This window comes from Lepidochelys olivacea (genome assembly GCF_965140295.1).
Source record: "Lepidochelys olivacea isolate rLepOli2 genome assembly, chromosome: 7".
In the NCBI taxonomy this organism is placed as follows: domain Eukaryota; kingdom Metazoa; phylum Chordata; order Testudines; family Cheloniidae; genus Lepidochelys; species Lepidochelys olivacea.
Genome location: NC_140417.1, coordinates 46,098,789 through 46,123,446, shown reverse-complemented (window position 1 = coordinate 46,123,446; position 24,658 = coordinate 46,098,789). Strand labels below are relative to the sequence as shown.

General features: G+C 39.8%; 1 protein-coding gene across 2 annotated transcripts in view; it reads right to left on the bottom strand.

Annotated features, from left to right (window-relative positions):
- Positions 1-24,658, bottom strand: part of DOCK3 (dedicator of cytokinesis 3) — a 585,745-nt gene that overhangs the window by 82,100 nt on the left and 478,987 nt on the right. The window contains exons 24-31 of one of the 2 annotated variants that reach the window (XM_084634267.1): positions 20,198-20,390; positions 18,161-18,288; positions 14,568-14,714; positions 10,572-10,670; positions 6,896-6,990; positions 3,217-3,292; positions 2,461-2,561; positions 2,120-2,178 (exon numbers count right to left, since the gene is read on the bottom strand). In XM_084634267.1, coding sequence (XP_084490393.1) covers positions 2,120-2,178; positions 2,461-2,561; positions 3,217-3,292; positions 6,896-6,990; positions 10,572-10,670; positions 14,568-14,714; positions 18,161-18,288; positions 20,198-20,390 — 898 coding nt within the window. The remainder of the gene's footprint in view (positions 1-2,119; positions 2,179-2,460; positions 2,562-3,216; positions 3,293-6,895; positions 6,991-10,571; positions 10,671-14,567; positions 14,715-18,160; positions 18,289-20,197; positions 20,391-24,658) is intronic. The other variant, XM_084634266.1, reaches the window with a different exon arrangement.

The window sequence follows — 24,658 nt, the reverse complement described above, 5'->3', positions numbered from 1 at the left end:
TGAGAAGCAAAGTGTGTTTCTAACATAACTAATACAGTGAAGTCAATGTGATACATTCCCTGCCAATGTGATGGGGCACATGTCATAAGATGCTATGCTGCACCCCAGCTCACTTCAACCAAAAGATGTTATTTAGATCAGAAATAAGTACAATTCATAGTTTTGTAGATTATAAGGAGGCCAGAAGGGATCACTGTGATCATCTAATCTAACCTCATGTATAACACAGGCCACAGGATTTCCCTGAATTAATTCCTGTTTGAACTAGACCATATCATTTAGAAAAACATCCAATCTTGATTTTAAAATTGGCAGTGATGGAGAATCCACCACAACCCTTGGTAAATTGTTCCAATGGATAACTACCCTCGCTGTTAAAAATTTATGCCTTATTTCTAGGGTGAATTTGTCTAGCTGCAATTTCCAGCCACTAGATCTTGTTATGCCTTTGTCTGCCAGATTGAAGAGCCCTCTGTTACCTGTTCCATAAGTAGATTCTTATAGACTGAGATCAAATCACCCCTTAATATTGTCTCTGTTAAGATAACAGATTGAGCTCCTTGAGTCCTTCACTATATAGCATGTTTTCAATCCTTTCATCATTTTTGTGGCTCTTCTCTGAATCCTTTCCAATTAATATCAATGTCTTTCATGAATTTTGGACACCAGAAATGGGCACTATATTCCAGTAGCGGTTGCACCTGTGCCAAATATAGAGGTAAAATAACCCCTCTACTCCTAGTCAACATTCCCTGTTTTTTAATAATCAAGAAACACATTAGCGCTTTTGGCCATAGCTTTACTCTGCGAGCTCTTGTTCAGCTGATTATCCACCATGCCCCCCAAGTACTTTTGGAGTCACTGCTTGCCAGGACAGAATTCCCCCATCCTAGAAGTAAGGCCTACATTCTTTGTTCCTAGATGTAGGATTTTACATGTAGCCACATTAAAAGCTTATTTGTTGCTTGCACCCAGTTCACCAAGTGATCCAGATCATTCTGTAGCAGTGACTTATCCTCTTCATTATTTACTACCCAATCTTTGTGTCATCCACAAACTTTACCAGGAATGATTGTATGTTTTCTTCCCAGACAGATAAATGTGTTAAATAGCATAGGGCCAAGAAATGATCTCTGTGGGGCCCCACTAAGAACACGTTTGCCTGATTATGCTTCCCCATTTACAATTACATTTTGTGAGCTATCAGTTAGCTAGTTTTAGCAGATTCAATATATGCTGTGTTGATTTAGTAACATTCCAGTGTCAATCAAAATATCACGTGGTACAAACTCAAATGACTTACAGAAATGTAAAGTCTATTACAACTGGTGTAACAACTATTGGATAATCGTGGGCAAACTTTTGCGTTTTTTTAACCAGAAACAGAGAATTTGTTTCAGAGTAGCAACCGTGTTAGTCTGTATTCGCAAAAAGAAAAAGAGTACTTGATGCATTCCAATGAAGTGAGCTGTAGCTCATGAAAGCTTATGCTCAAATAAATTTGTTAGTCTCTAAGGTGCCACAAGTACTCCTTTTCTTTTTAGAGAATTTGTTATTATACTTATCAGACACATTAATAAAGCACTCATAAATATGCATGTCTCTTACTGCATGTCTCTTCTGTACATGATCGCTAGCTGTGCACTTTTAGAATTCTGCATCACCCTGACTTGTTCTGTTGTACCATTTGCAAATGGATGAAATTGGACACAGCTGTAAAGGTTTAGTTTCAGCAATGCAGTCATAGACCAGATTAAAGTCAAGAGTGTACAACCGTATCTCAAGTACTAGACTAGATTGCAGCACAACAGCATGGATTTCCAAATGCTAATGCAGTACATCATCTGGGAATACCAAAGAAAAGCTGTTGAAACCAGTCACTATAAGATTTGAGAGTAAAGTATTCAAATTCATAGGAATGAGTTATTTCAAATGAGAAAAATATCACCATAGAGCTATTCAGAAAGTCATTTTTTTTAGTTGAAAATTCCTGAAGAAACTACAAGACCCAGCATAAGCTCTGTGGTGTCACAGCACTAAAGCTGAATATTAGTAATGCAATTTTTAAACAACTTTAGTTTTGGTGATTAAAAGGAGAATAGGAGACAAAGAGACATACCCAGGTTCTGCCACATGCTGAATAACTCATATGCCATCATCACTCGCATGTCGCCGTATCTGAAAGAGACGGCATAGACAATCCCTTAATGGGACAAAATACAGCAAGTTGGTGATTTAATGAAATTAAATCAATATTTAAACCAAGGTTATACTTTTTAAGAACACCAAGGGATTCATCAAATTGTTGCATACTTGTCCTATGACCTCTACGTATGATTTTTCTGGGATGATTCCTCTCACTGCCTGTAATGTATGGGATTTTGTGATAAAAACCTACGTCCTACTTTTGAGGTTATGTCAAAAATCAGAGTTTTGGAGGCAAGGAGATCATATTCTTACTTGTCCAGAATCTTCTTTCTCTTAGCTGGAGTGACAATTTCTAGCTGCAGGCTTGGCTGGTTTATAAACAGAACTGCCAAGCTGAAATAGGAGTTCCACACCTAGAAAACAGGAAGGAAATTAAACACATGACAGTCCAAAGGCAGAACAAGTTCTGAACACAAACATACATGCCATGTTTACATTTTACAGAAGGCATCAGGTTGTTCCACCTTAAGTCAGAGGAAAATAGGTAATTATGTCTCATAAACCAGATGTAATAATAAACTAAGTTAAATCAGTGCCAAGAATTATACAAATACTGGAGGGAATGACAATTAAAAGAATCCAGCAGCAACGGAGTGGTGGGGCTTCAGACATAGGCCTTTCACCTCTTGACACCTGAATTCAACTCTGCATTAGGCCAAAAGTGAAATGAGTTTGGCAGTTTCAAATATTCCTAGTGAACACGTTTTCATACCCTAAACCACAACATAGAGTGTGCTTTGAATTACATTAGACACTATACATTCTTGACTTTAGCCAATGCAAGCAGTCTCACTTTTCGTACCATTAGTTCATAATGCTTCTGCTCTTCTGGGATTTTCCAGTTCAGTCAAAGCCTCAGCAGAGTTTGATTACTGTCTGTATCAGCTAGTTTATTTTCTGAGCTAATGAACACAGTGAACATAATCTATTAACATAGAGTAGCCACTGTTCCTGCATTGCTGCTGGTTTTAAAGGCTGTCATGAAATTTTCTAGATCTCAATCCTTACCTTAAAATCAAAGTCTGTTTCTGTGAAGTTCTTGTGCAGGGCAGAAGACAGGTACTGGACTGTGGTAACTATGATACTATAATTAAAAAAAAGATCGTCTTCAATCAGCAGTACAAATTACATTCAGAGAGTTTTTGAATGGCTCTGAGCACTGGTGCTTTCTGTTACATTTCAAAATGCATTTTGGCACTCTTTCTTTATGCAGTCATTTCTAGATATCACCATAAAGGTCACTGTATTTTGTTTTTTTTTTTAACAAAGACTTAAAATTAAATAATGCAAGGACGAATTCACAAATATGTTTTCCTGAACTATTGTAGATATTGGAAACTGAAGAATATCTTTGTAATTGATGAGTTTATTTTGAAAAGTCCAGTACTGCAGTTAATAAATAAAAGAACAAACATAACTTATTTATTTTTGTTTCTGTGCATTTCTTTAATCAAAAATCAGGTAGGCACAATCCTCTACGGTTTTTGGACTTTGCTGTAAATTGATCTCCTCTGTACATTTTGGGTAATATTTTGTAAGCTCTGGGTTCACTGGGAAACGTAAATATGTTTGTAGGTGCTTTGAGCAGGGGGTTGAATTAGATGACCTCCTGAGGTCCCTTCCAATCCTGATATTCTATGAAATGCCTTTAATTAAATGGGAATAAATCATGTAACAACATGCAAGAATTAATGAAGTCTAATTTGCTTTGGTATAAAAAAGAAATAGGCTAAAGCTCAGCATCTCATTCATGTGATACTTTCAGCGACATTGATAAATGCACCTTATTTCAACCTGAAGAGATTTCCAGCTAAGCAGCGCCAGCAGGATGAGGTTATCTAGGTAACCAGGTCTTTTTTACTTTATATGGATTTCTCTTGTCCTGTAGTACAGCATGTAACCTGGGGGTTCACAACATCTATAGCTACTTCTTTCACTTCTCGTTAGCACTGTGAACTCACAGAGCATACAACACCACTGTTATAATATAGATATTCAGGCCTGTCTGTAAAGCCCTATACTCTAAGAATTTAAGTGTATTCTTATCACTTGGCTAGTTAGAGGTATAAAAGAAAGAATCAAAATCACTGTCTGCCAGTGTAAGGTCCTTCTCTTACTGTGACAGTCTGAGGCCCTGTGCTTAGGCTAAGATCTTTGGCTAAGCAACAGAGGCAGCCATAAGCTGGGAAGTGACGGGTCACCTCCTCACATTCCAAACTAGTCACATTGAAATAAGGTGCTATTGGGCTGTTAGGAATATACTCCTGTCCTGATAGTGCCTATCGCCTCCAGAGAAAGGGAAGTGCCTAGAAAATGTAAAAGGAAACTTAGTTTGATAGCATCCTGTCTGGCAAGAACTCACTTATCAATAGCTGGGATGTAAAATCCTCACTTCTGTATTGTTTTGTCATAATAGTTCCCACTTTGCTATAGTTTGTCTGTATAATCTCTGTCTGGTTCTGTGATTGTTCCTGTCTGCTGTATAATTAATTTTGCTGCGTGTAAACTAATTGAGGTAGTGGGATATAATTGGTTACATAATCATGTTACCATATGTTAGGATTGGTTAGTTACATTTCAGGAAAATGATTGGTTAAGGTATAGCTAAGCAGAACTCAAGTTTTACTATATAGTCTGCAGTCAATCAGGAAGTGGGTGGGTGGGAAATGGGAACAGGGAATGGGGGTGGGGAAATTGGAATCATGTTTTGCTAAAGGGGGAAATGGGAACAGGGAATGGGGGTGGGGAAATTGGAATCGTGTTTTGCTAAAGGGGGAAATGGGAACAGGGAATGGGGGTGGGGAAATTGGAATCATGTTTAGGCTAAGGGCAGGAATGGGAACAGGGACACAGGTGTAAGGCTCTGTGGTGTCAGAGCTGGGAAGGGGGACACTAAGGAAGGAAACTGGAATCATGCTTGCTGGAAGTTCACCCCAATAAACATCGAATTGTTTGCACCTTTGGACTTTGGGTATTGTTGCTCTCTGTTCATGTGAGAAGGACCAGGGAAGTAAGTGGGTGAAGGAATAAGCCCCCTAACAACCACAGCTGACCAATCAGCCTTCAGGAAGAGGTCCATGACATCATCTTGCAATGTGGACCCCTCCAGTACTTCAGTTAGTCAACTGTGATGCTACAGTTAGGTTAGCTAATAAAATGAGACACTAGTAGGTAACCCCAGCCTACTGCTGCTACCTCCTAAAAACAACAGAAAAAGCTTGACAAGGCAAAAATAAAAAACAAAACTAAAAAATTCGAGCCCAAATGACAACTGCATAATCAAGAAATAATGATTTCAATCTGATACCTTGTCACCTGGTGTAGGGACTGTGGTATGCCCCTCCTTTTCTAAAAAAAAATTGAGTCCACCACCAGGGCCGTCTCTAGAGTTTTTGCCGCCCTAAGCAAAAAAATTGCTGTCCCAGCAATTGCTGAAGCAAAAAAGAAACAAAAAAAAAAAAACCAACCGGTGGCTGGAACGCCGCCCCTGGAATTGTGCCGCCCCAAGCACGTGCTTGCTTTGCTGGTGCCTAGAGCCGGTCCTGTCCGCCACTGATCTAAGCTGAGTTGTTCTGGTCTTTCACCCAAAGAGCATGTTTACAACCTGTAGGGATGCTGGTTCTGTCAGGAGCAGTAGCCCCAGGCAGTGCACCAGCAACAAACTGCGAGAAAACTCCTTGGTGAGTTTTGTTGCTGTTTTTTAAATTGAGACACAATGAAGAGGTAGGGAACGGATAGCTCAGTGGTTTGAGCATTGAACTCAGAGCCTTGGGTTTAGCAGGCCAATCTCTGAGGGGGCCATTTAGGGATCTGGGGCAAAAATTGGGGATTGGTCCCACTTTGAACAGGGGGTTGGACTAGATGACCTCCTGAGGTCCCTTCCAACCCTGATATTCTATGATTAAGCCAGAGAGGTAACAATGTGGGTAAAAGGAAAATTAAGACCACAAGCACTATATATCCAAGAGCTATGTATACCTCAGCAGCTCCTTCCATTTTAGTAACTTGACTGAAATGGAAGAGCCAGTCTTTTTGGCTATCCCTCCTTGCACCTCAGACTATTGACGAAGTGCATTTATCACATGGCAAGAGGAAACCATGCCTCCCTCAGTCAGGGAAGGATTTGTGGGGTAATTGTGGATACAGACATAGATAACTGGAATTGGTGTCTAGTTCTACTCAGCACTTAAAGAGTGTTGCCTGTCTTCAAAGCAATGGACTTAAGCAAAGCAATTACCGAAACTTTACAGATGGGAAAACAGACAAAGATGCAGATGTTCAAAGGGGTAAATAAACTCCATATGTGACTAACTTTGGGCAGATCATTTTAGCTCACTATCACTTGTGTGCATAAGTGATAGAATTTACATACAGGAAGCCTATTTGCACTTGGTTTTCGTGAAAAAAGAGCGATTTATAGTATTAACTCTATAGTATGTGTGCCCACTGGTAGCATGTAAAACTTGTACATGAAAGTGATCATTCATTGACAGAAGCCCTAATTTGGCCCTGATAGCTTAAGTAACTTTGCAGAACCAGGATTAGTACTCAGGAGGAGTTCCTGCCTAGAGTCCCACCCCTCAATCCACTAAAACACACTGTTTCTCTGGGATTGAGAAGCCCTAATGTAGAGTACCCCCAGAGTTCTCAAACAAACATTCAGTGCTTTAAACATGTCCATACTCACTTGCTGGTGAGCAACCTCATCACCATCCAGTCCCGAGGAAAGACACTCATCTTCATTAGATTTCGAAACACACAGAAAATCTTCAGCAGGAACTCCTAATACACAGATAAAAGAGAATAATAAGCAGTGGCAGCTGTAGGCAAATGTACTTTCCTAGCCACAGCCAAGACAATTAAGTTAATTATGTTTCCCTTGCTTGATCCCTGTGTCACTAGGCTACATAGCTCAGGACATGGAAGCAGCATGTATGGGAATGAGACAGATACAGTTGTTTTCAGCAGGTGCACTCTCCTATATTTTAAAGCTTACAGTGCAGCACTTTATTTTACTTTATTCTATATGACATTTCAGTAGTGTCATGCAGAATTCTGGTCTGAGTTCTCAGTGTGCCTTTTGGAGGAACTGTTATTTATTTAATTTATATTAAAAGGGGTATGTTTTCATGGTTCTAGGCACCCCTGTCATAAAATAAAAAAATGAATAAAATAAATTATTTTATAGGTTATGTAATATGGTAATATAAGATCCCATTTATGATGAAGAAGAAAGGACTTGCTAAAGGCATCCCACCCCGATGTCTGTTTCTAAAAGGACCACTTCAGAGAGAGAGAGAGAGAGAGAGAGAGAGAGAGAGAGAGAGAGTATGTGTCTATCATGCAAAAAAACCTAAGGGAGAAAGAAGAGTGGTCTAGCAGTCCTGAACAAAGGATTGAGGAAAAACTCCTGAGATCAAATCCTGGCTCTGCCAATGACTTACTTTTTGATTCTGAATAAATCACTTAGCAACTCACTATCTGCCTCATTTTTCACTTTTATATAACAGTAATCCTCTCTTAACCCATAAAAGGGGTATACATTATTGTTGTTACACCAGCATAATTCAATCTCTATCTCCATAGCCAATTTAATCACAGGTCTTTTTACTGAGACTATCAAGAAGGTTGCCAGCTGTGACAGTGGTATTTGTGATGTCAGGTGAGAACAACTTCAAAACTTTTCTTAAGTGAACTTTACAGTAGAGCTGGTCAAAACTTGGAATTTCTGGTTTCTGGGAAATTTCAAAACTCCTTTCTTCTAATTCAAGTAGAAAACAAATATTTTTGAAATTTCCTAATTACCCGAAATTCCCCCCAACCCCAAAAAATACAGTTTTGGAAGACATTAATTTTTAAATTTCAATTTGGATTTCTCAGTTTTGTTTTGGAAGCTTGTTTTTTTATTCTTGAATTTCAAAACTTTGTTTCAAATTTGATTGATTTTTAAATTTTTATTATATTTAATTATTTCATGACATGTAGATGTAGTAAATATCATTAAAGGCAGCTGCTTCTTAGTACTGACTGAAACATCTTAGTAGCTTCCCTTTAAGATTTCAAAAAATATATTAAAAATAGAATATTTAAATGATTATATAATATTATGAGTCAGTAGCTACAGTGCATAATGTGCAATACTACTGACATAACATAATATAAAAATAATGTACCAACAAAAACAGGTACAAATAAAATAGAATTCAAAATGAAATTTTGAAATTTCAAAGCAAAAATTCAAATTCCAAAGCAAAATTTTGAAACCTGAAATTAAATTTTAAAACAAAGATGTACTGAAATGATATTTGTTTGTTTTGAAATTTGAGAGAATTTTTATCAAAACTGACAACTTTTTCAGAAATATTTCAATTATGATGAAACCAGAATTTTCTGTTAAAAATTCCACAAAAATTTCCAACAAGCTCTACTCCTATGTATATTCCATGTCTACTTAAGACTCAGTATGAGAGTGCCAACTCTTATCATGTGCACTATTGAAAAAGTCATCAAAAGTTAACTTTAGATCACTACCAATTTGAGCTCCATTCAACCTAGCAACCTAGAGGTAAGAGACTCTGTTATCCCAAAGTCTGTATCTCTGAGCCACCCAGCTTTTCTCAGGATACATTTTCATTGGTATATACAATAATTGGAAGTTGACAACCTCTTTCAAAAGCACTTCAGATCCTGTTCCACCTTGTTTGTTCAGTGTTTTAACAGGTTTCTACCATGGTGTCAGTTTGGTATTACTATTCACTCTATTACTGAGCTGTCACACTAGCCACAAAAACATTTTGTATATAACCCCATCATCATACTGTGAAAGGAAAGTGGCAGCATGACTGTTACTTCCATCAGATTTATGTATTGCTGCTTGAAGTTAATCTGCACTTCAGAGCCATTTACTGTGATCTGAGACATGCTGCCTTCATACTGATGCGAAGGTAACAGATAGGCTTCTCTCCCTTTGAGATGGACACCTCAAAACAGATAACGGTTGGGAAGCCACCAGTGAGGGTACATAAACAGTGTACTAAGCAACTCTCTCTTCGTAATCTTCATAATAGCTATTATTTAGGTCACCACTCACAAATGGGAATTTGGGGAGCTTGTTGAAGCATACCAGGTAGAGTAGGCTGGCCACTACTCCAACAGACCAAGCTAAAATTTGCTGTTGACTTTTCTCTGCTTGGTATGCAAAAGTCAGCCTTGGAATATAATTATCTTTTGACATAAGAACAAACTTCAAACCTTTTAAGTGAGCTCCTATGTATATTCCATGCCCTTCAATAGGTTGCAGAATAAACTACTTTGGATTTTCTAGTCTGTACAGACTACTAGTCTGTAGTTCAAGCTATGTTCCACAAAGTACCATAATGATATCTATCCCAGGTACTTATCTGCTCCCTATTATCATATGATCTGAACACCTTGCTATCTTTAATGTATTTATCCTCACACCACTGCCATGAGGTAGGGAAGTGCTATGGGTATGACTAACTGCAGCTGAGAGGTGTTATTCCCAGTGCAGTGGACAGATTCGTGCTAGCACACTAAAAATAGCAGTGTGGAAGTTGCGGCGCTGGCTCAGGTTAATCACTTGAGCGCAGACGGAGGAGGTTGGGCAGGCTCGGACTTGGGCAGTTATCCTGAGCCACTGCTAGTGCCACAAGAGCCACACTCCACTAACTCAGGGTGAGAGCTTATGCTCAAATACATTTGTTAGTTAGTCTCTAAGGCGCCACAAGTACCCATTTTCTTCTAACCACACTGGGAATCACAACTCTGAGCTGCAGTGTAGACATACCAGAGACATTCTGGGTATGTTTACAATGCAGAGAAAAACCTTCAGCACAGTCTCAGAGCCTGGGTCAACAGACTTGGGCTTGCAGGACTTGGGTTGCCGGGCTAAAAAGAGCAATTTAGATGTTCCTGCTCAGACCGGAGCCCAGGGTCTGAGACCCTCCCCCTCAGCTCCAGCCCAAGCGTGAATGTCTACACTGCTCTTTATAGCCCCACAGTCCGAGTCCCATGAGCACAAGCCAAAGGAACCAGGCTCTGAGATTCGGCACCATGGGTTTTTCTTTGCAATGTAGACATACCTTCGGTGACTTGTTCAAGGTCACACAGGAAGCCTGGGATAGAGGTAGGGACTCCCAACTCCTAGGCTAGTGTCCTAACCACTGGACCATTCTTTTCTCTGATAATAAGAAACTAAGTATATAAAACAAATAGTGACTATATCTGTAGTGAATGTGGATGCTCAGTAGAGTAAGTGAAAACACCTTCTGCACTGTCATCTATCTGATTTCTGAGGATAATATTTAATAGCTGCTTCTAAAAACCATGATGTTACGTCCTACCTTTAGCTCATCCTTGCTCTGGAAGTTGTCCAGTAAATGTTGAAAATGAGTGTCTGACATTTGACGAAGCAGAGACAAGAGACAGGACACATACTCTCCCTGTCAAGTAAATGAAGAATTATTCAGTCCAGACAATCAAAGTATTTTTTAGATGTAAAATTCAACCTGAGGTAGGAGGTAAAAGGTGGGGTCTGAAATGGCACCAATGCATATGGAAGAAAAGCTCATGTGCAGAGATTAAAAATACTGTATGACAAATGATCTCTAGTTCCTGTTAATACATAGCAAAAAATCTCAGAGGCTCAGCTTTCATAGGACTTATTACAAATATCAGAGTTTAAATGGTCAATACTGACAGTCAAGGGGTCTCTCTCTCTCTCTCTCTCCTAGTATGTAGGAGAAGTGAAGCTACTCTGAAATCAAGGTCTTACATAGTAAATAATACTTTGCCGTTATATAGTTCCTTTCACCATAGCCTCTCAAAGCGCTTTACAAAGGTGAGTAAAAATCCCCACTGTAGCAAAGTGGTCACCCGCTCCTGCCTGGAAGGGCTTAAAACGGCCTTGGGAGAGGGCTGGGGCAGCAGAAAAGCTGGGCTGATTGGGAGGCAGCCTCAGCTGTGGCCATGCCCCAAATAGACCCAGCTGATCCTATAAAAGCCAGTGAAGCCAGGCACAGAAGGACTCTCTCTCTGGCCTGTTGAGAGGGAGGGACCTGGCTGCTGGGAGTATACCAAGGTACCTGAGGTGGAGCAGGGCTGGGGGAAGGCTAGAGGAGCTGGGGAGCTCTGGCCTGGAAACCCCCCAGGCTGCAGGCCTAGTGGAAGGCCAAATAGATGCTGGGATTGCAGAGGGTAACCCAAGGGGTAGGCAGAGGCAGCAGGTCCAACCTCCCCTTGCCTATGATGAGTGGTGCTTACACTGCAGTCGGCCCCAGGAAACGGGCTAGGTGATGACTGGCAGTGGCCATAGACTGAGGTGAGGTGGGGGTAGAGAGTTTGTGGTTCCCTGGGAAGGGGAGACCCAGATCTGTGTGGGGTACTGCAGGTGGCAGCACCTAGGTGTGAAAGGGGGCACTGGGGTCTAGGAGGGACTAGGGGCCCAGCGGCAAGAGGGACACCGGCTTGCAGAGGGAACTCTGGAGGCTGGAATACTAATTCCCTGGATGACCAGCAGGAGGCACCACATGGGTGAGTCCTGCCCCGCTACACCCACTTGTACACCTTTGAAGAGTACAGCGTAAAGGGGTGAGGCATTGTGTCAAAGATAATGTTGCAAGTCAGTAGCAGTCAAGAATGGTATCTGTCTCCACCTTACTAGTTCCCTGCTATGACTACCAAACATGTCTCCTTGTAGCAATTGTGTCTCTAAGCCACTGAAACAATTTATTTTTAAACTATTGCAAAGATTTTCTAAGAAGTACCTAATCTTGTGTCACATATTACAGATACTGTGCTAAATATGAATGTTCATGAAGAATGTTTCTGAAGAGATTTTATATCTGGGGGTTTCCTGGGCAAGTTCATTTTTCAGATGGACTCAGGTAGCTGCCCATGTGCTTGGGAATGTTTATAAACTTTTCTGAGCTACTCCACTTAACGTTAATACCTTGTCTTTACTAAGAAAAAGGTGTGTTCTTACAGGTACATGTATTAGCTAACAGATGTAAGTAAAAGAATGTAAAATCATAGTAAAGAAAAGACAGTTGTGTTTTTTTTTCCCCATAGATACTAAGATCAGAAGGGACCATTATGATCATCTAGTCTGACCTCCTGCACAACGCAGGCCACAGAATCTCACCCACCCACTCCTGCAATAAACCTCTCACCAATAGTCTGAGCTACTGAAGTCCTCAAATCATGGTTTAAAAACTTCAAGGAGCAGAGAATCCTCCAGCAAGTGACCTGTGCCCCATGCTACAGAGGAAGGCAAAAAGCCTCCAGGGCCTCTTCCAATCTGTCCTGGAGAAAAATTCCTTCCCGACCCCAAATATGGCGATCAGCTAAACCCAGAGCATATGGGCAAGATTCACCAGCCAGATACTACAGAAAATTCTTTCCTGGGTAACTCAGATCCCACCCCATCTAACATCCCATCACAGGCCATTGGGCCTATTTACCATGAATAGTTAAAGATCAATTACTTACCAAAATCATGTTATCCCATCATACCATCTCCTCCATAAACTTATCAAGTTTAATCTTAAAGCAAGATAGATCTTTTGCCCCCACTGCTTCCCTTGGAAGGCTATTCCGAAACTTCACTCCTCTAATGGTTAGAAACCTTTGTCTAATTTCAAGTCTAAACTTCCTGGTGGCCAGTTTATATCCATTTGTTCTTGTGTCCACATTGGTACTGAGATTAAATAAATCCTCTCTCCCTCTGATATATTTATAGAGAGCAATCATATCTCCACTCAACCTTCTTTTAGTTAGGCTAAACAAGCCAAGCTCCTTGAGTCTCCTTTCATAAGACAAGTTTTCCATTCCTCGGATCATCCAAGCAGCTCTTCTCTGTACCTGTTCCAGTTTGAATTAATCCTTCTTAAACATGGGAAACCAGAATGGCACACAGTATTCCAGGTGAGGTCTCACCAGTGCCTTGTATGACGGTATTAACACCTCCTTATCCCGACTGGAAATACTTTTCCTGATGCATCCTAAGACCGCATTAGCTTTTTTCACAGCCATATCACATTGGCGGCACATAGTCATCCTATGATCAACCAATACTCTAAGGTCTTCTCCTCCTCTGTTATTTCTAATTGATGCATCCCCAGCTTATAATTAAAATTCTTGTTAATCCATAAATGCATAACCTTACACTTCTCATTATTATATTTCATCCTATTACTATTACTCCAGTTTACAAGGTCATCCAGATCTTCCTGTATGATATCCCGGTCCTTCTCTAAATTGGCAATACCTCCCAGCTTTGTATCATCTGCAAACTTTATTAGCACATGTTAGCAAGTGAAGGTAAAACCTAGACTTGCCCCTACAAACTGCCTTTTCTTCATTAGGAATTTACCTCATGTTTTTATTGCATTATAGCTAACAAGAGGTTAGGAAACCTCTTTATTCCTAGTGTGGAGGCACTGACTGTACATCTACCTGCACAACCCACTCAAATTCCCAGCCAATTTGTAAGAAAATTAACACTGGATGGAAAGCGTTTTGGAGAACAGATTGACAACACAAGTGGCGCTAATATCTGCTCAGTGTTTGAATCAAGTAAAAATAGGGTTAGGATAGAATATGTAGTGCAAGGAGTCCAGGAAGGGAGAAGACTGGATGGGATTTTTATCCTTCTCCCCCCCCCTCTTTTCGTGAAACACAGGGAAGAATTCTCATTCCTTTATCCCATGCTGCTGAATAATTTGGGCCAGCTGTATGCTTATTAGCACCCTTTGAAAAGATCAGGTTTGGTGCTATATTCATCTCTTTGCTCCCTTCCTCCCACCCAGCTCAGCAACACACTTGATTTCCTATCTGTTGTTTCCTTCTCCAGAAGGATGCACCTGTTTCATTTGTGGGAAGTGATAAGTATGGATCAGTTGAGCAGAATCTCTCCAGGGACTGAAGTGAATGGCACTGGCCTGCTGGTGGGGAATCATGATATTCCCAGTGTTATTTTGGTGCCCATTTAGAGGTGGAGCTCTAAATCATCACCTAATTGGCATATGCCAAAGACTACCAAATGATAATTTGCAATCATAACTTCAAATGTAATCCAAGACAGTAACTATAGCAATGAGGAAAGCTTCCTGGGCCCCATCAGTTGCTGATGTAAACGTGAAGCAGACTGACTAGTGCACTGTGACCGATTCTTTTCAGAGTGGAAAGAATGGTTTCATGAGTGGGAAGGGAAGGAGAGAAAGCTGTGATCACCCATGCAGGAGAGATGGTAATGAGGTGTAGGTGGTTGTGAGGGAGTGGGATAAAGGGAGCTGAACGTTAGAGAAGCAGGAAATAGAACCTGATTGTTAGTTACTAACAGTGATTTCGGCTGTGCACTGCGGGCAACGCTGCCCTCTTACCGCCTCCTGAGACTGCGATTTACTCATGATAGTAAGCAGAGTCTGTAAAAGTACATCCAGGAGGCTCTCCACCATCATCTCAACCTCCTCCCCTACATCTGCCTCCTACAGTGAGCAGTAAGAAAACAGACAATTAGTAGCTGAGGACAGAAATGGCAAGCCAAATGTGCAGCTCCAATCACACCAGGAACGGCCTTCATGATGGAACTCTGATAACTTTAGAGAAGCTCAGGAAGAATTGTTACTGTCATAACCATAGGAGTAGCCTAAATTCCTCCTTACCTGTAAGGGGTTAAGAAGCTCAAGTAACCTGGTTGGCACCTGACCAAAGGAACCAATGGGGACAAAAGATGCTTTCAAATCTGCTGGGGGGAGAGGTTTTGTTTTGGGTTCTTTGTTTCTGTGGCCGTTCGCTCTTGGGACTAAGAGGGACCGGACATCAATCCATGTTCTCCAAATCTTTCTGAACAAGTCTCTCATATTTCAAACTTGTAAGTAACAGCCAGGCAAGGCGTATTAGTTTCTTTGTTTTCTCAACTTGTGAATTTTCCCTTTGCTAGAGGGAGGTTTATCCCTGTTTTGTTGTAACTTTGAAACTAAGGCTAGAGGGGGTTCCTCTGTGCTCATTGAATTTTCTGCTACTCTGTAAGGTTAACTACCAGCCTCAGTTTACAGAGGTGGTTTTTACCTTTTTCCTCTTTAAATAAAATCCTTCTTTTTAAGAATCTGACTGATTTTTCCATTGTTCTAAGACCTAGGGGTTTGGGTCTGTAGTCCTTTGTAACCAATTGGTGAGGATATATGCTCAAGCCTTCCCCAGGAAAGGGGTGTAGGCTTGGGAGAATATTTGGGGGGAATAGGACTCCAAGTGTTCCTTTCCCTGATTGATTGTTAAATCACTTGGTGGTGGCAGCGATCCCAAGGCAAGAAAGGAATCTGTGCCTTGGGGAAGCTTTAACCTAAGCTGCGGGTCCCCACATCTGTACCCCAGAGTTCAGACTGGGGAAGGAACCCTGACAGTTACCAAAAGAGATTCCTGGAGATGGAGGTTCGAAGGCAGAAAATAAACATTGCCCTACATAGCAGACACTGTCATATGGCTGCAATGTTATAATATGTGACTTCTCACCTCTTCCCTCCCTGATAGAAGGGTATTGGAACACATCAAAAGATATAAATTAGGGCTGTCGATTAATCAAAGTTAACTCACGCGATTAACTCAAAAAATTGTTAAAAAAATTAATCGTGATTAATTGCACTGTTAAACAATAGAATACCAATTGAAATTTATTAAATATTTTTGGATGTTTTTCTACATTTAAGTATATTGATTTCTATTACAGCACAGAATACAAAGTGTGCAGTGCTCACTTTATATTTTTGATTACAAATATTTGCACTGTAAAAATGATAAACAAAAGAAATAGTATTTTTCAATTCACCTCATACAAATACTGTAGTGCAATCTCTTTGTTGTGAAAGTGTAACTTACAAATGTAGATTTGTTACATAACTGCATTCAAACAAAACAATCTAAAACTTTAGAGCCTACAAGTCCACTCGGTCCTTCTTGTTCAGCCAATCGCTAAGACAAACAAGTTTGTTTATATTTACAGGAGATACTGCTGCCTGCTTCTTGTTTATGTCACCTGAAAGTGAGAACAGGCATTCGCATGGCACTTTTGTAGCCAGTGTTGCAAGGTATTTACATCTCAGATATACTAAACATTTGTATGCCCCTTTATGCTCTGGCAACCATTCCAGAGGACATGCTTCCATGCCGATGATGCTCATTTAAAAAAATAATGCATTAATTAAATTTGTGACTGAACTCCTTGGGGGAGAATTGTATGTCTCCTGTTCCGTTTTACCCACATTCTGCCATATATTTCATGTTATAGCCGTCTCGGATGATGACCCAGCACATGTTCGTTTTAGAACACTTTCACAGCAGATTTGACACAACGCAAAGAAGGTCCCAATGTGAGATTTCTAAAAATAGCTACAGCACTCAACCCAAGGTTTAAGAATCTGAAGTGCCATCCAAAATCTGAGAGGGACAAGGTGTGGAGCATGCTTTCAGAAGTCTTAAAAGAGCAACACTCAGATGTGGAAACTACAGAACCCAAACCACCAAAAAAGAAAATCAACCTTCTGCTTGTGGCATCTGACTCAGATGATGAAAATGAACATGCGTTGGTCCAGTCTGCTTTGGATCATTATTAAACAGAACCCATCATTGGCATGGACGCATGTCCTCTGGAATGGTGGTTGAAGCATGAAAGGACAAAAGAACCTCTAGCACGTCTGGCGCACAAATGTCTTGCGACGACAGCTACAACAGTGCCATGCGAATGCCTGTTCTCACTTTCAGGTGACACTGTAAACAAGAAGGGGGCAGCATTGTCTCCTGCAAATTGTAACCAAACTTGTTTGTCTGAGTGAGTGGTTGAAGTAGGACTGAGTGGACTTGTAGGTTCTAAAGTTATTCTTTTTTTATATTTTTGAATATAGCTTTTTTTGGACACAATTTTACATTTGTAAGTTCAACTTTCATAATAAAGAGATTGCACTACAGTACTTGTCTTAAATGAATTGAAAAATTATTTCTTATTTTTTACAGTGCAAATATTTGTAATAAAAAATAAAGTGAGCATTATACACTTGTATTCTGTGTTGTAATTGAAATCAATATATTTGAAAACGTAGAAAACATCCAAAGATATTTAAATAAATGCTGTTCTATTGTTTAACAGTGCAATTAAGCATGATTAATTTAATCCTGCAATTAATTGAGACTATTTTTTTTTAGTTGCTTGACAGACCTAATATAAATCCATACTGAGACACCTGTGTACTCCATGGCACAGTGGGACTAACTTCTATTCCCCTAAATTCTGTGGGAATATTGCTTTATTTTATCATTTCTTTCATCCCATTCAAACTTACAGAACTACAGTGCACATTTCAAAATACTCCTTGATGTGACTTATTTTAAACACTATAGACTTCCTCCTTTGGAGTAACCCGGGATAGTTCTCTGCCCTGTACGAAATTGTGAACATTTTAAAAAAACTGAGGTGGCATTTGAGATAAGAGTATCTGGAAGATCAAAGCGGGCTGTTTAAATCAGCAGCAATTTCTGAATATAAGCGTGATTTCATTGATAATTTTAGAGTTCTCTTAACATTCACCCTAAAGTTACTGTTTCCTACAGAACTGCAAGTGACAGGACTGGGTAGGACTTTTGAGCACCACAGATAAGTGAGTTCCAGGCTAGGGTGAAGAAAATTAAACAGTGTCAATCTTGCTGGGTTTGTCTGAGGTTTTTTGTGTGTGGGTTTTTTACAGCAAGAACATGCTGTAACCAGAATGCTCTGAGTCATACACACAAAGGCAGTCATTCACTTAAGGAATTCTCTTGCTGCTAATAAAGTTAGAGTTCTGTTATAAAAAGATTCACTGAAAAAGATATAGTTTCTATTGGATATATCTCAGATTGTGCTTCAGCAATTTTGTGTTGGAATGGAGAAGACAGGTGGGCAGATTACCAAGGAGCTGGCCTTGATAATGGAGAAGATACTACTGAGGATCCCAGAGCAGATGAGTAACTCCTTCTGCTGTCTCAGATGAAGGTGAATGTGATGAAGAACCACAGGAAGCAAGATTCGCCGGGATTCTAAAATAGGGAAACAAGACTCAGAATTATTCAAGGACAGACCAGAATTTCAGCAACCTTGATATTATCCAAAAACCTTGTATGTGGAAACCAAAGAATTAGTATTAATATAGGATGCTGATACAGTAGAAATCACTTAACTGCCCCCCGATTGAAAGACTTTCAATGCAATGCATTTTAAAGACACTAAACAATGAATTAATGAATTCATAAATGGCATGCCTGATGACTACTGTGAATGTGCTTGCAAACAGGTGTGAATTGCCATTTGCTAGAATTAATTTCCAGCTGTGTGGCCCTTTGTTCACTTCATGCTGCTTTTACAGCAGCTTAGTGAGTCAAACTCTGTATATATTTAACTCGTAGGAAATTAGCTTATCTTTGTGGGTTCATCACCTTAAGGACCTAACTGTCTTCATTGCACAAAATAGTGGAAAGGGTGCAATGTTAGAAGCAGGGAGGTTTTCTGGCTTTTGGGAGGTAGGGCCACATCAGGAGTCTTGCCTGCAGTAAGTTCTGATTGGCCCAGACTCCTCAATGCTAGGATTTCCTCATTCCTTCCTCTATTATGTCTGGCCAATGGTCTTGCCTTCACCAGCTGCAGGGCCCTGCCCTTCCTTTATTCTGGGAAGCCCCTGTAGAAAGGCTGCAAAAGACTCACGAGTAGGGAGAAAATAGAAATCAGCACCAAAGGCAGCCCCACGTTTGAGTGGATAGGTGCAAGGAAAACAGGCCAGTAGCAAAAGGAACACAGGAAGGAACAATAAGGCTTTCTGCTCATTGGAATGCAATGAGGTTAAGAAGATGTAGGGTCGGCAGGTAAAGGAGGGTTTTGGATGCCGGAATCCCTTGTTAAAGAGAGGAGGAGGAGATGAAGAAGCTAACAGAGAGGAGTCAGGTTTACTTAGCTCTTCCTTTTAGAACCCTAACGAAAATATATTAACCCATAGGGTTAAAGTATTTAAAGAAACAGAATCCATTGCCTGCCAATCAGACAATATCACTGCCCTCTTCTTTGATCTGCTTCACTTGTTTCCCTCTTGCCACCCACCTTAGTAAAGTTTAATCCTCTCTTCCTCACCTTCAAGGCCCTGGCAGACTCAGCCCTGGCTTATTGGATCTCACCTTCTATTGTGTTTCCTCTCTGTCTCTTTCTTTGGAAAAATATGCCATCTAAAACCTTTTTGTTTTCTTCTTCCACTCCTGTCGTTTTAACTACTTTCAAGATGACCCTTATACATGGAATGACCTCCCCATCTCAGTGCACCAGGCTCTCACCTTTTCCTCATTCAAATGCCTCTAAAACACCCACTTCTTTTATAAGACCCATAAATGTTGAAAATAAAAATGTTCAGATTATATATTTTTAAAAAACCCTATCTAAAGAGACTCTTTCCTTGGTCTCTCATTGCAGCTCCTCTTTCAGTGAGTATCTTCCAGGCTGCAAGCTTGCTGGGGCAGGGATTGTCTTGTCCTGTTCAATGCAGTTGTAATAGGAAATAATACTAGAGTTGTAGCACAGTGCATTCCTTTGAGCACTGATAATCATAATAATTGGATCACTTAATAAGAATGTTTTTAATCAGTGGATATGCTAGTTAAGTGTATTGTTCTGTACCTTAAATCTCATGTTTTCTACACTATCTGAGGTCACACTATTTATGGGGGCATACCACATATCGTACACCACATTCTTCTCTGTAAGAAAAGCTCCATATATGTAGAACAATATATACATACATACACCATAAGTACAACATAGCTAACAACTCCAAGTTTATTTGTATTCTTCACTGAATGGTTCTCCACAAAGTAGCTGCAAAAAATGCAATACAATCCTACTATCACTTTGCTAGATTTACCAGGGGCATTCAGCTGCAAGTGTTACAAATGGCTGCTACTGTCTTACCTGAGAAAGAAAACAGGCGGCTGTCCACAGTGCGTGCTATAGACTGCAGCTTAACTACATCCATCGACTGTCCGATATGAACTGTACTGGGCATGCTTCCTAGAGTTCCCCTCACAAACTCTGCAACTTCCTGCACAGTGAACATCTGCAATAGCTCATCAAAGATAGCAGGGAAGGAATTCAGTAAAGCAGCCTGAAAAAAGAAAATGAACAAGTTATGACAGTTTTGAGTTCTCTAACCACAGAATAGGGATGGCACATCATAGATATATATGTGTGAAATACAAATAAACAATGGTAAAACAGAGTTAAGGGTCTGAAAAACGCTATTACATTCAAAATGGTGGCTGATGTTCTATCTTTGTAACACCCTGCAGCTCACAAAAGCAAAGCACTTCCGGTATGTGAGCTTTTTGTTCTGAAAGCTTTGCAATATCAACATATTATAGAATAAGTTGAGCACAGAGTGATTTTAAAAAAACACAAAACAGTACTGTCTATATTATAGCCTCACGGTTTGTAAAATGGTGTTAAACAGATTCTTTTTTGGTCTCCTGTCAAAAAACAAACAAACACCCAAACTGGTCCAAATATTTTTTTCTTGATTTTTATCTTTTAATGAAAAAAAGTGCTTCTGAGTTAAGAACTTCTATAAAGATTTTTGCACTGAAACAACTTAATAAGGGAGAGTTACAAACCATTCTGAAAGGTTGTTCATAAATAAGATACTGAGAGACCCTTAAAAGCACCACCACGCGATACTACTGTACTTTTACAACAGTGAGGCAGAGTATTTTTGCATCAAAATAATGCATCATACCATGCAAATAATAGAGCAAAATTTATTTCTGTGATAAGGGGGTATCTTTAGTACCTTGGAGTTATCCCTGAAGGTATCTCTGGACTGGAGGAAGGACCTCAACGTAACACAAACAGAACTCTTCATTTCACACTCCTGTCCTTCCTTCCTATTCACTTCTCCATGACGGTAGATAATTCCATGAGCCCTCCCAGTCTCCAGGCCCACACGCCTGATGTTATCCTTAACTCCACCCATTTACCCCTCATATTCAGGATGTTTTAAAATCCTGTTTCCTCCTTTACAGTGCATCCAAAATCCCTGTGTGCGTCTTAATAACATCCCACCTGGACTATTGTAACTTCCTCTCTAGTCTTCCCAACAGCTGCCTCACTCCTATCCAATCTATCCAAAATGTCACCACGAAACTCACTTTTTGATCACATCATCCCTTTTTATGAATCCCTTAACTGACTCTGCAGTCCCTTGCATAACAATTTCAAAATAATTGAACTCAATTTGTTAGGTTCTTTCCAGCTCTGCTCTTGCCTATGTCTCATCAGTGGCTGTCCACCACTCTCCTCTATTCTGCCAATCTTTCTTCCCTCCACATACTTTTTCTTTTCTCCCGGAAGTACTTCTGTGCCTTCTTTCATGCTGGCCCTTAGACTTGGAATGTCTTCCCTGATCCTATATACAACACAATTTCCCTCTTCAAAACACTTTTATCCACAATCCTTCCAACAAACAATGATCCTCTAGCTAATGTCCTTTACACAATAAAAATAAAAAATGCAATTATGAATAAAATAAAATCAAAAGCCTTTTAGAACTAACAATTTGTCCTGTATAGTTCATAACATTCTCTATATTCCTTCACCCCTTCCTCCATCTCTCTTGCCTGTTATCTCCCCCAGCATCTTGTCATGTGATCAATTTAGATTACATAGTGGCCTAAAGAGCTTACAAGTGCCATCACATGCAACATTATTAGTTTAATTAAACGTGTATCAGTTTTTTAAAATATTTCAAGGTATCTCTTTGGAGGCTATTACAATGGCTGTGAATCTCTACATCAGTTTATCTCTGTGATAATCTGATGATTCTGTAGACTAACTTTGAGAGGTCTGAGACAGCCTTCGGGATAATGGCCTGAGATATCAGTATTATGGCCCTGGGTATTCTTGCAACAGTTTGCCTGAAGCCTGCCTATAAATCTATCTTCTGAGTGGGAGGATTTCTGTAATGATTTAGGAAACCTAGTAATAGTTCAATATTATGCTAGATAACCTGCGGGATCTCTGTGGTGGTTTATTAATTCTTAGAAGGATATGGCTGCTTTCTGTACAAGTATCTGCAATGGTCTGGTATATTCCTCTTGTCAGATCATTGAACTGGAAAGAGGGCAGAATCAATTTCACTGTGATGGTCGGGAAAGGAGCATGGAGAGAGAGATCTCTAACATCCTGGGTGAAAGGAGAAGTGTGAAGGTTTTTTTTTTTTTTTTTCCTAAAGGCCTTGAGATTTCTGTCATGGCTTAATAGCTTTCCAGTTATCTGGGTTGCTTTTTATTCACTCAAAAGACCTAACTCTGGATCAGTGTATGAAAATATAAACAATGAAACAGGAACAGGGCTGTTCTAAATTACCATCTTCACCATTAGATTTAAGTCTTTGCTGGAACATTATTGGATCAGTATTGATATGAAATATTCAACAGACAAGCACTGGACTAGTGTTACTATCATACAATGATACATGCACTTAAAGAACCTAATCATTATAACAAAAGGCTTGAACTTGTAAATTGCCATTTGCCACAATCATCCTGGTAGAAGCAGAAAGGATGAGCAAGGTCCAAGTAAGTCTTCTTTCATCATTTGTTTAAAATATCTTCTCTCCCACCATTGCTTCTCCTGACTATTAATATGTTAAGCATCCTTTATAATGAAGGATGCATAAGATCCAATCTCTCTTCTCTTTCAATATTGGATCTATAATATTTTCTTTCTCGTTGATATTGTTTTTCATGACCATGTAGTTATTAAATATATCTTGTTTACTGAAGAATGAATAAGACCCAATATCCGTTCTCTTTCATGACTGATTGGATATACTTTTTTCCTCTCATCGTTGGTTCTCCTGCACAAGTTGACTCACATAGGTATTGATGACCACTTGTACTGTATTTTCAGTGTTTGAAATCCTACATGTTCAATCCATTATCAGAATATTTCACATCATGAGAAAACCTGAAGTGTACACTGCACTCCAAGATTATATGCAGGAAAAGATGGATTTGGGTAGGGAAAGGAGAGTCACGGGGCACATCCATGATGAAAGAGTGGTGCAGGCAAGGTGATTATTACTTACAGAATTAAACGACGGCCTTGAAGTACCACCACACTTTTGTGGGGCACATGTCCCAGCTCCGCTCACCTGTCCTCCAGGCTGAGGGGCCTATGGGTCAATGAGGGTCGAGGGGGCAACACAATGGCAAGTGGGAAACAAAAAGTAAACTTTTCAAATATTAAACAGGACAGGTTTTATAAATATACAAATGCCTGAAGTGAAGACATTTCGAAAGACAGTAGTAACACAGGGCAAAAAAGAGAGAGAGAGAGAACAATCCTGTCCTCAGTTCAGTTTCCCTTATGTATTTATGATAGCCCAAACGAAAAACAAAAGAATGGTTTCCCCAGACACTATTTTCCCCCAATGTCAGTTTCCTGGTAGAAAGTTGCAGTGATTTCTGATGACCCTGGTCCATACTCTTGCTAAGTGATTAAATCAAAGGCTGCAGCAGTGGTTCTCAAACTTTGTCATAATGTGGACCACATCTCGAGAGAGAGAGAGAGTGTCTTGCTGACCACTTTTCCTCCCACTGGGATAATTAAACTTTATTGTGACAACTACAGCAATTGCTTCCATGGAAAATCCTATTAGGACAATATTAAATGTATCTGTAACTGTCTTTTATTGCATTTTAACTGAGAATGTCGAGAAGCAGCACGACATTACCAGTCAGCTCTATGCAAATCACAATTTGAGAGCCTCTGAGCTAGGGTATGTACATACAGCAAAAGATCCTACTGTTTAAAATGTTAAGTTTTAAATGTTAGTATAGTGATCTTTACAATAACACAGAGCCAGACTACGACATCCTTACTCACACTGAGGAGCGCCTTACCTTATATGAACTCCCACTGAAGTCAATAGAACTGTTTGCAAAGTAAGGCACTACCAAACATGAATAAGGATATCATAATATGATTGTAGTCAATCCACCATTGATTCCAGTAGTGATGGTTAAACTGAGGATGTGAATTTTTCTAGGGTTTGCTAGTTAATTACACATCAATCAAAACTTTTCCACTATGCGCAGCTGCTGTGATCTACTGTATTAACTTGAGCTTTACTTTCCTCTGTGACTAATAAAGGAATTAAAATGCCTCTGTGCCAATTCTGAGACATGCTTATGAATGAGACACTTAACATAAAAACAAAAAGAATATGGAATGTCTACTCTAACCACATAACATGACAATATATGTCTCCCTTCACTGTAAAACTGCCCAGCTGTTCTGCATCTGTTCACTGTCTAAACTTATTGTGGAACTATGTCACTCATTTCTGTAAAATCAACCTGTAAAAGAGGGCAA